The 12,106-nt window shown below is 48.1% G+C and overlaps 1 protein-coding gene across 1 annotated transcript in view; it reads left to right on the top strand.

Moving 5' to 3' along the window:
• Window positions 1-12,106, top strand: part of STAB2 (stabilin 2) — a 150,163-nt gene that overhangs the window by 79,564 nt on the left and 58,493 nt on the right. Inside the window, exons 28-34 of the mRNA XM_029955429.1 lie at window positions 1,297-1,344; window positions 2,668-2,804; window positions 3,227-3,341; window positions 5,688-5,765; window positions 8,136-8,234; window positions 8,319-8,426; window positions 11,297-11,428. Coding sequence (XP_029811289.1) covers window positions 1,297-1,344; window positions 2,668-2,804; window positions 3,227-3,341; window positions 5,688-5,765; window positions 8,136-8,234; window positions 8,319-8,426; window positions 11,297-11,428 — 717 coding nt within the window. The remainder of the gene's footprint in view (window positions 1-1,296; window positions 1,345-2,667; window positions 2,805-3,226; window positions 3,342-5,687; window positions 5,766-8,135; window positions 8,235-8,318; window positions 8,427-11,296; window positions 11,429-12,106) is intronic.

Below are 12,106 nucleotides of genomic sequence, written 5' to 3'. Positions count from 1 at the left end.
CTTCCACAATGCCCCTCTCCTCCGCAGAAAGCGAGATGAGGTCCAAATCCTAAGCCTGGTGCTCCAGGCATCTACACAGGCCCCACTCACTTAGTCTGGCTGTCCGGTTACCAGCCCCGCTCCTCTCCCACAGACCCGGCCGCCCCTCCCACCTTTCCACGTCAACTCACATCCTGCCTGCATCAACCCCTCCCTTGGAGCCGCCCCCTCAGGGGATGACTCTTGCATCTCAGCTCTTGACCTTGTCAGTTTACTGATTCACTATCTGATAGGTATTTACTAACGTGTTTTCCAAAAGGAATTGAGACACCTCTAAGATTTGTATTGCCTCTGTGCACATTGCATATGATAACCACTCTTGCCATTTTCGTGGTGTTCAATAATTTTAAAATGTCACATAAAATAGTTATGTGACATTCATAACCCCAGCAGCGAGGCATCATCATATTTGTCTTTGAGACAAGACACTCCAGTTCTTAGAGAGGTTAAGTGACTTGCCCAAAATCACACAGGGCTGACTCGGGAAATGAACCCTGTCTTTTTCAACACAAGGGCCAGAGTTTCCCCTGCCACCTGCAAACAAGTTGTGCGAGAGCAGAAGTCATCTTTTCTTTTCATATCTTCTACCCTCCCTTCACTCCAACCTGGTGTCCACTGTGGCGGTTCAATACATATGTTCATTAATACTCTCCACGGTAGAGAAATGAAAAGTAGAAGTGGCTAAGACTTACCATAGGTCTATTCTAAGCACTTTAAAACATTAAGTTCTCCAAATTTCACACCAACCTTTCAGTTGGAGCTTTTATTATCCCCTTCTTACAGAGAAGATAGAGGCCCAGAGAGACTAAGTAACTCACCAAAGGAATTAAAAAATGGCCAATCCAGAGTGAAAACTGGGGTGATTGGGGCCTGCCTCCCAAGTCACTCCTCAACGTTGGCTCTGAAAGTGGGCTACTATTGAGCTCTGTGACCTTCCGTAAGGTTGGGTGCCATGTTCTTAACAACTAAATGCTGATTTGGAAGAACTTCAGGTGGTTGTCCCATCTGAAGTTTCTGGAATTACTTCTTTATAAAGGATAATGGAACCACTAATCATGAAAGAAATGCACAGCTCTGGCAACCTGGGAATTCAGCCAGCTGGGCCCCGCTTCGTGCTGGCAACAGAAACGAGCCCGGCCGAGGGAAGGCTCAGCGCGTGCTACTCAGAAGTGCACCGTGATTATGCTTCTCATTCATTGTTCCTTCTCTCGTGTTCTCTTTCATCTCTCCCTCTCTCCCCTGCACGACATGAATAAGGAATTGTCATTTCTCTCTGCGGCAGTTATATTTAACCAGTGGATAAATGTGAGTACCTTTCTTGGAATGTAGGAAATGTATATAATTTTAGAAATTTGGAATGCATGTAACAGAAAACTGAAAGGAGGGAAACTGGTAGGAAAGAGAGAAGGCAATCACCTAGAGCAGCGGCTCTCCGCCCTGACTGCACTTTAGAATCACATGGAATAAGTTGTTTGACCAGCCATGCTGAGATGCCCACCTGCACATTCTGATTTGATTGGTCAGAGGTTTACCCTGGGCATCGGTGCATTGTGAAAGCTTTCCAGGTGATTCTAACATGTAACCAGGGCTAAGAACTTCCCATTGAGGTTAAGCTGGGGCAATTCATGTGTGCTTAGCTCTCAGCCCAACATGCCTAGAGGTGCTTCTTCTTCTCCCCTGGAAAGTTCTATAATGAAGAATCCAATCTTCACTGTACCAGTTGTCTGAATCTCTGTCATCTTTGCATGAGTGGACCAAGGTCCCATCACGACCAGTGGTTTACCCCCTTTGAGAAGACACATGCCAAGATAGGCAATGCCTGTCAGCACCACTCTGGGACAGCTCCTTACTGGGTGGGGCCTCTCTGCCCCACCAGAAAGAAAAGCTTGGACTGAGGGTCCCATTGTACATGCTGATTTCTATACAGACTAGCCCCACATGCGTACGCTTGCTCGGTGGTGTAGTGGACCCAGCTCATCCCAATACACAAGAGCACATCGCCCCCAACCCCACTTTCAATGCTTGAAATCAGCCATGGTGGGAGGATATGCACCACAGAAATCAGGGAACACTACAAATGAAGGCTTTTTGTTTGTTTTTCCTGGGAGCAGCTGTTAAACCTAAGTGCACCACTTCTACCCAGAACTGGCTCTAAGGAAGAACGAAAAGTAGGTTAGGTTTGATTTCAGGCCTCCAGTGTGTCCCCCACGCTGAAACACTTCCCATAACCTTCCCAGCATCCTTATTGCAAGGGCATCCAAGGGTTCCCAAGGTTCTCTGAACATACATGTGCACAGACACCTACACATACATGATCATCAAGACAATGCTCTGAATCTTTGTTTAGACTAAAGGGTAAATGACTGATCGTGACTCAAAGTCTGACTGGAGGATCAGGAAAATGTGCCTTTTGACAAAGCTCACACATTTAAATAAGAAGAATGCATCTCATAAGAGAATAGGGGGCACCAGACGGAGGGTGGGATGGATTTGGGAAAGGGGTCCATAGGATCTTTCCAGTATCCCTGAAGTTACTTCACATGGGAAATTGTCATCTCTGCCGAGCATTCAGCCCTGTCTGTCCTCTAATGCGAATCAGGACTATTGTCCTTCCCTCCTGTGACTCAGAATGCTTCTCTGCAAGCCATGCTGTCAGCCACCTCAAACCTCACTGTCCTCGTGCCCTCTCCGCAAGCTATTGAGAACATGGACCAAGATGAAAAAGACTTTTGGTTGTCCAAGAGCAATATTCCAGCCCTAATAAAGTAGGTATTATGTATTTAATTCTTCACGATATCTTATTAGCATCAGTGTGAACAAAGTTCAGTGGAGGGAAGTCACATGGTCTTTGAGATTGGTGGAACTCAACATGTTCTAGAACTCTCCTACCCCAGGATGATAATAGTTAACATTATTGACAACCAACTCTGTGCTAACTGCTTTAGGTATAAGTCAGTTCACCCTTCCAGCAACCCTATGAGATAGGCATTAAAATTAGACCTATTTTACAGATGTATAAACTGAGGTAAGGGTGACTAAGTAACTAACCCAAGGTTTCGTGGCTGATCATTGCAGGGGAAGAGTTCGAATCTGGTGGTCTGGTTCCAGAATGTATTTTCTTAATTACTCAATGATATTGCCTCATGCACTGATATTTCATTGTAGCCATTATGGACTGTTGTTTTAGACACCACGTGCTGCCAGGCGCATACGGAATGGCAGATCTGCAGGCTGTGTCACCTTCCAACATGCTGGCAACGTCTTTGCCAGGCAACTTCATTCATCTGGCAAAGGCAGATGGGGTAAGAGAGGGCTGTGACTTGTCTGTGTAGTGGAGACATGTCATCTATGATCATGCTGCACTCTTAACAATTTCTGTGTTATGGAAATTTCCAAACATGGGCAAAAGTAGACCAAGAATAGAACTTCCATGTAGGCATCACCCACCTTCAACAACTGTCAGCATGTATTCACACACACACACACACACACACACACACACACACACACACAATCACTCTGTAGTAGTGATCCTATAAAACATGGCCCTCCATCCACTGGTTGGCCACCCGGTTTTTCCCAACAGACCACAAACTGATCTAGAGAGGCAAACCTTTCCATTGTCCTGGGTAAATGTTAATGCAGTTTCGCAACTCTGGTTATTTGTATATGGCTAACTAAAAGCTGGTTACTAGTAACCTACTGATTGAGTCATGATAGATCATTAAAATTTTATGTTGGGTTGCGGTGGGTCAACAAATATTTCCTGAGCACCTGCCATGTGGAGCAAGGGCAGTGCCGAAGCCTGAGAGCTCACCCCCTGGCACTTACTGCAGTGGGTCAGGGCTTGGGGTGCGTCTTCCCTCGGGAAGTTCGGCTGCCCTGCTGCCTAGGGCAGTGGTGTAAAGCCCTTTCTGTGGATGGCACGAGATGAAAATGATGCTTCAACTGGGAACTGGGAACTTCCACCTCCGTGTACCGTGGGCCACAAACTGGCTTAAATTACTGCTCTAAAACATTTTTAGCTTCCTACTCATCAGCATGAGCACTGTGAAAAGGGTCTATGCCTAACATTACCAGAATGTATGTACTTCATCGGACCATTCTTTTTAGAAAGCAGAAAGGAGTTGCATACAGTCCATGGATTCTTTACATATTATTATAACTCTAGTACATTACATACACATATCAGACAATGTGGTTGTTTCCATCAGTGTTTAATTTTTCTATGTTTATTTTTGAGAGAGAGAGAGAGAGAGAGAGAGAGAGCAGGGAAGGGGAAGAGAGATAGAGAGAGGGAGACACAGAATCCGAAGCAGTCTCCAGACACTGAACTGTCAGCAGAGACCCTGATGTGAGGCTTGAACCCACGAAGTGTGAGATCATGACCCGATCCCAAGTCAGACGCTTAACCACCTGAGCCACCCCAGCGCCCCTTCCATCAGGGTTTTAGTTGATTCTCTTAGAAGCATTTACTGAACACCCATCTTAAGCAGGCTTATCACAGGTTCTATACATTTAGAGACAAATCAATCGGGACCGTTATTCTGGAGGAACTAACCACCAAAGACATTTTTAATGCGTTCCTATGTCTGATATAAACATCTCCCTTTAACCAAAAGAGATGTGCAAGGTGGTGAGGCATGTTTTCTTCAGGGATGCTGCTGATGTTACTTGGGAGCTGCTCAGGGTGAGACAAGGTGCCGTCTACACCTAGGGTCCCAGAAGGGGTTTTAAATAAAGGGTAATGGTGGGGAGAAGAAGAAAGGAAAGTAGGGAGAATGGATCCCAGTCGTGTCACAGCTGGTTGGTGACTGGGTGAGTGGGTGTGTTAGGTAATTAATACTCTAGAGAGGTAGCCAGATGCTGATCAGGAAAGCCGGTTACTGTCTGCATTAGTTTCTTAGAGCTCCTATAACCACATGCCAGAGAGTAAGTAGCTCAAACAACAGAGAATTTTGTCTCATGGTTCTAGAGGCTGGAAGTCCAAGATCGAGAAGTAAGCAAGATTGGTTCCCAAGGGCTGTGAAGGGGCTGTTCCAGGCTCTCTCCTTGGCTTGGACATGGCCTTCTTCACACTCACACGGCGTTCTCCTGTACAGCTGCCTATGTCCAAATTTCCTCTTCTTACAAGGACACCGGTCATCTTGAAGTAGGACTTACCATAATGATCTCATTTTAATGTGATTGCCTCTATAAAAAACCCTATTTCCAAATAAGGTCCCATTGTGAGGTGCTAGGGGTTAGGACTCCAGCATATGAATACTGAGGACACAACTCAACCCACAGCACTGTCTACAGCACTTTTCAAACTGCAGGATCACTTTGGTGAGCCTCAATCAGCAGTCTTTGAATGAACTAGAGAAGAAAAGAATTGGTATTCTGGGGTCTCGCAAATAGGAGAGGAAAGTACCACTTCATTTTGACTGTGTGGATGTGAGTGTGTGAGTGTGTGTGTGTGTGTGTGTGTGTGTGTGTGTGTGTGAGATGTCTCATGTGTCACAATTTAAGGACATTTCTTGTTTGGGGTCATAATGGAAAATGTGAGAGTCGCTACTGTTCAAGAAGTGGGAAGCCCAGGAATACTTTCAATCCCTGGATATACGACCCTGTGGTGACTCACCTTCCCGCTGGACTTGCATTTACAGAATATCACAATCGAAGGAGCATCTGTCATCGATGGTGACAACGCAGCCACAAATGGCGTGATACACATCATCGACAAGGTACAATCTTGCAACTTCCCATACATCCAGCATGTCTTCTTACCCCATTTATTTATCCTCCTGAGAAGTATCTTTTGCAGGAGGAGGGAGCCCACCTTTAACGTGAAGTCATCTATGTCATGCTCCGTGACATTAATGTTAAAACTGGTTACCGGCTCTGTTCCTTCGGTCAGACTCAGCCTGTTTATTCGGGCTGTATTCTGCCACGTGCCCTCCATCAAGAGTGGGCACCCAGATTGTATTTCTTACCTATGGGAATATCTCAATCAAGAACTGGAGCAGAGGCAAGGGGCTATGTATATTTTTCCTCTCCCTTTTCTGCATTATTGCACCCTAAAAAAGTGGGGGTAAGGACGGCCCTAGAAAAAAACTGGAAAAGGGTAGAAAAGGTATTTTGAAATTTTCATTTTCTTCTAAGACACAATTCAACAGTACTCCAAGGTATGCAATGGGGGAAAAGGCATTGTGGGAAATGGGATTTTAAGCTATCCTATAATTTTCAGTTACTATATTAGGATTTTCATTGAAAATTAAGGTGAGAAGTGAAGGTACATTGGGAACTTTTGAAAGGTGGGAGGTTGGAAAAGACAATTAACTCATAGCATTTTAAGTAAAATTATCCTCACTTGGCACTTATATACTCATTTTAGATTTTAATTTACAGAAAAGGTCAACTATTTCTGTTGACAAAAATCAGGCAATTTTAAGACTCCTGGATACATTATTTTGCAAAAACCTTGCAAATTCCCTTGTATCACCAAGAGCCATTAGGAAATACATGTTTGAGCAAGTGATTCATCACTTGCATGGAAATATGCTGGGTTTATGACTTCTTTATTTTTTAATCTTTATTTACTCTGGGGGGTGGGGGAGGGGGAGGAGCAGAGACAGAGAGAGAATCCCAGGCAAGCTCCTCACTGTCAGTGCAGAGCCTGACGCGGGGCTTGAACCCATGAACCATGAAGTCATGACCTGAACTGAAATCAAGAGTCAGACGTTTAACCAACTGAGCCACGCAGGCGCCCCGGGCTTACAACGAGAATATTACTTAGCAAGGGTATTTTTCTTCTCCAATCCTGGCCTTTTAAAGGACTAAAAGCCTTTTTAGAAAATATAAAATTACCTCTTCTCGTTTACATTTCTGATGGCCACACCTTGTTAGTCCAGTGACACCTCAGCCTATCTCCTGAACTGAGTGTTATTATCACAGGGCCAGTTCAGGTGTCACCTCCTCTCTGAAGCCTTTCTTGATCCCTGCGGCCCATATCATCAATGATGCCATACGGTATCTGGGTACCAGCATATTGCTAGCTCTGTGACCTTGGGCAAGCTACATAACCAATCTGAGCCTCCTTTTCTTCTCCAGTAAGAATTAAATAACACCCTCTCTCTTGATACCCAGCAGGCTTTCCCCCTGCAGATGTTGGTTTTATTCCTTTCTCCTTCCTCTGTCACCCCATGGGATATATTGGTGTAGAACCCATTCAGCACACTACGCCCTCTCTTACTGATGGCTCTTCCCTGTGATATAGCCCAGGCCCCCACGTGATGGCAGGCCCCAGGGACAGAGCTGCATCTCTATGTCCCTCGACAGCACGAGCACCCAGCCCTGTACATGGTAATGACTGACAGCCCAGTCGGTACAAGGCACTGTACAGATATCATGTCACATTCTCCCGTTTGATTTTTACGACAGCCCTAAGAAAATAGACATGATTGTCCTCACTTCACAAATAGGACACATAGGGGGCGCCCTGGCGGCTCAGTTGGTTGAGTGTCGACTCTTGATTTCAGCTCAAGTCATGATCTCACAGATGTGAGTTTCAGCCCCACGTCGGGCTCTGCACTGACAGTGTGGAAGCTGCTTAAGATTCTCTCTCTCCCCTCTCTCTCTCTCTCTGCCCCTCCCTTGCTTGTGCTTGCTCTCTCTCAAAATAAATAAACATGTTTTTTAAACAAGACCACTAAATGTCCTCACGGTTAAGTAACTGGATTGAGGAAGAAGTCATGTGACCATAAAAGATTCCTGGATGCCTGTCAACTGGTTCAAGGTCTCTGCTTAGACTCTGGGTTGCACGGTCTCCCCTCCTACCCCTGACCTTGGACACTGTGGTCACCTTCATCAGGGCCACCAGGAACATTTGTACAAGTTGTGCCGTGCACAAAGGTGCGTGGCTAAAGCCCCGCCCACTTCACTCCCCAGCCTGTGCACCCCTGTTTGGTATCACCAACTGTCAGAGGAAACGGTGGCCTTTCTAAAATGCTCAGAGGCACTGGTAATTGCATACTGTCCCGTGACAGGAATGGATGTACCGGAGGGCAGCAAGCCCTACAGACACATGCTGACAGTTTGTGGGCTTCCTTCCCCAGGTGCTGGTCCCCCGAAGAAGTCTAACTGGCTCCTTACCAAACCTGCTCATGCGGTTGGACCAGATGCCCGACTATTCCATCTTCCGGGGCTACATCATTGTAGGTGCCACTTCTCCGCACGACCCACTTGCTCAGGTGACCTGGGGATAGTCCCTCATGTGTTCTTGTCTGCCTCCATCACAGCAATATAACCTGGCGAGTGCGATTGAGACAGCTAATGCGTATACAGTGTTTGCTCCAAACAACGACGCCATTGAGAATTACATCCGGGAGAAGAAGATCACGACCCTAGTAGGTATTGGGAACCATAACCAGGAAGATTGTTTTCTGAACATTCAGACTCAACATTTTTCAATCCGTTGATCGTGTGCAATCTCACTCTTTCATCAAAACTTCCTTGTCTGTGTGCAGATGCTTAATGTAAACCAGCACTTAGACTTCCTTCACTTGCGTGTTTCATGCACAGCCATGGCAGCACACACGGGGCCCTAATGCACGGGGACGCAGGCATCCCAGGAACCTGGAAGGATCCTCATGGTCACCTCCTACCCCGCCCTGCCTCTCTGGCCCCGGGCCACTGAGATGTCCACGGCAGGGATGAAGAGAAAGTGGGTGGTCTCTGTCTTCATCCTCTTCTCCCACCTCCGTCCTCCCTGATTCCTAACATCCGGGGCTCCACAGCCCAAATTTGTCAAAGGATCTTGTCAAAGAATGCAGAGCTCCAACACGACACTGTCTGCCTCAAAACCCTTGGATGCATCCCCATTTCCGTTCAGACGACCTCCCCAGATATCTAAGGCCTCCACCAACTGGCCTCATCCATCCTCCATTCAAGGATTTTCACTTAGGAGCCGGGGGTTGCCCTGCCCCCAGCCCCTGCCCTTGATGAGAGGACATGTTTGAAGCTATATTTGCACAGCAAGCACACAGCTTTCCCTTACATCTTCAGATAAAGAGACTGAGCCCCCGACGCTAAAGAAATGTGGACTGACACTGGAAGCCCCTCAACGTCACCCTTGGGCCCACCCTTTCTCTGCCCACCCTAACCAGAGGGACGGTCTCAGAGACCCTAAACAAGCCAAAGACCTGTTTGGTGCCTTTGTTCATATCTACGCGCGCGCATGCACACACACACACACACACACACACACACACACACACACACACTGCCCTTCTGCCTTCACTACCTCCTGAATCTCCCTACCTATCCTTCAAGTCCACTCAGACCTCCTCAGGGAAGCTGACCCTGGCCACCCAAGCCTTCAGAAAATCTCTCCCACCTCTGAATTCAGACCATTTGCACACCCCTATATGGTGTGCATTGTCCCCTCAAGTGAGCGACCCTTAGCTCTCCAAGTAGATTATAAACTCCATGAAGTCAGGGACTCTGTCCTAGATTTTTGTGACTGGCATGTTGAAAAAGCAGGACTCTGGGATGGGATGAGGACCCTGGGACCTCCCTTACCTGCGCCAGTCCCTTCGAATGTGTCCAGTGGAAAATATTCTTTTCCTGCTCTGCGATGAAACTTCAGGCAACCCCACCACCTTTCTGTTTTCCCCAAAAGTCCTGGGACCATGTGAAGTCACAAACACCATCTCAATTAAGTTTAAAAAATTCCAGTGATAATCAACATGTCGGATTGGATTTAAAATCCCATCTTCTCTCACTGTTCCCTGCTGGGGTTTTGTCCAGGCAGGAAACTGGAGGAGGGGGCTTGTTCTTGCAGCTACCAGGGCCCATCAGGAGACGGAAGCCATACCGGAGAGAGTTTACTATCATGAATTGTTGACTGGAGACAAAGCTGTGTAAATATAACTGAAAGGTTAAAAGGAAGGAGAGAGAAGTCACAGAGGTAGCAGCTGAAGGAAGCATCTAGACCGAAAAGGCTGGAAGAACAAAGGGAAGAGGTTAGAATTGGTAAAATTTAGAGAAACGCAAAGGAAGAGCCTCTCAGAGCTGTAACTCAGACTTCTGTGGAGGGGGCGCTGTTCCTCTGGCCCTGGAGGAGGGTCCCTGGGGATCCCAGACCCAGGCTGTAAGCAGAAGGTATCCGCTCTTTAGAGCTGCCACTTTGGGGTGCAGAGCGGGACTTGGGGGACACCCATAGAAGGCAAACAAGGTGAGGAAATCCCTTCCCCCTCCTTCTGCTCGAACAGGTCTCACAGTCTCCTTCTAGCACTTTCCACCAGCAGAACCCGGGCAAAGGAAACGGTGCAGGCGAGGTCCCAGCATCACAAAAGCAGGGCGAGGAGGGTGGGTTTGGAGTTCTCAGGAGGAGAAGGGAAAGAATAGAAAGGGTCTTAGCTAACTGGTACCATCTTGAGATGCCATTGCTCTCTCTGGGCCAGGCCAGGGTTTCAGAGCGCACTCTCTCTCTCTCCCCCCACCTCCCCCCTTACTTTGGTGTGTCCTTTGGAGACCCCACCCATCACCAGTGGTCTCTGACTGCTGTCCCCTTGCCCTGTGTGCATGCATCCTATTTCTGTAGTCATTTATCTCCTCCTCAGACCCTAAGCATCCAGAACCCGCCTCCGGCTTTCCCCCAGGGAGGGCCCCTCTGGGACCTAAGGCTCCAGTTGGCTCAGACCCTACCACACAGGTGGTCCACAGGACAGACATCCTCTCTTGTCCCACGCCAGCACTGGGAATGCTGGCCTGTCCACCCTCCTCCCTCCTCAGTGGGTCAGCCTGCCCGCCAGCCGTGGCATGAGATTGCTCAGGTCTGAGTATTACCCAGTCCCACAGGTCACCCGCTCCACAGGGGACACAGATCACCTTCTTCAAAACATCCCATCGACTCTCCCCTTGTGGCCCTGGAGGCGAAGGGCAGGCTGGGGTGTGAGGATCTTCTCTTCACAGCACGTCTCTTCAAAGAAATCCTCTCTAAAATCCTCCCTCAACCTTTGTGCCCTCAGTCTGGGTTTTAGGGTCACCTCCAGAGCTCCCAACCATCCCACATGGAAGACTGGCCAAGTCCGAGGTACTGTGTCTCAGATTTAGTATTTAACATCTGCTGCGTCATGGCACCTTAGCAAAATCTCGCAGTTCAACAAGCTGTTGCTCTTGTGACCCCCTCGGTGCCTGGCACGTGGGCACAGCCCGGTATGTGACTGGGGACAGGCTGACCTACGGGGGGCCTTTCGTTGTGTGTGCTGCCCAGGACGAGGACGTGCTCCGGTATCACGTGGTCTTGGAGGAGAAACTCCTGAAGAATGACTTGCACAACGGCATGCACCGGGAGACCATGCTGGGCTTCTCCTTCCTCGTGGGCTTCTTCCTCCGCAACGACCAGGTGCGACCCTTTTACTAACACCCGGGAAGCAGGGGCGCCTGCGCGGCCCGGTCGGTTGAGCGTCCGACTATTGGTTTGGGCTCAGGTCATGATCTCATGGGGTTTGTGGGTTGGAGCCCTGCATCTGGCTCCGCCTTGGCAGCATGGAGCCTGCTTGGGATTCTGTGTCTCCCTCTCTCTCTCTCTGCCTCTCTCTCCTCCCCTCCCCTGCCCTCCCCTCTTCTCTCTTTCTAAATATATAAAACAAAAAACAAAAAAACAGGAATGAGTGCCTTAGCTCCCATCCACCATCACTTCCATGTTGAAAAAAATCTCACCGGTGCTTTCTCCGCCTTATAATCAGAGTGGCTTTACTGATCATGGCATTTGAATTCCAGCCATCACAGGTGCCCTTTGACAGTGATCCCTAACAAACCCAAAGACAGTCCCCAAGCAGTCTCTAAGATATTAGGGCACATGGCAGCAAACCCCACCTCTCAGGACATGGCACTGGCTGAGGGGGCCAAGGGATGTGTGGGATCCAACAGCCAAATGAGTAACCTCATGACTGCCTGATCGCACAGACTGTGCTCCTAGGACCGAGCGACCCCCACACAGGTGCCCCAGTATTCACCTCACCCAACCCCTAAATATTTCAAAGTGTTCAGAATGCATGAAAAAGAATTGATGAGACTAAAT

The sequence above is a fragment of the Suricata suricatta genome, chromosome 10, assembly GCF_006229205.1.
Source record: "Suricata suricatta isolate VVHF042 chromosome 10, meerkat_22Aug2017_6uvM2_HiC, whole genome shotgun sequence".
NCBI classification, from domain to species: domain Eukaryota; kingdom Metazoa; phylum Chordata; class Mammalia; order Carnivora; family Herpestidae; genus Suricata; species Suricata suricatta.
This window is presented reverse-complemented; position numbering and strand designations above follow the sequence as displayed.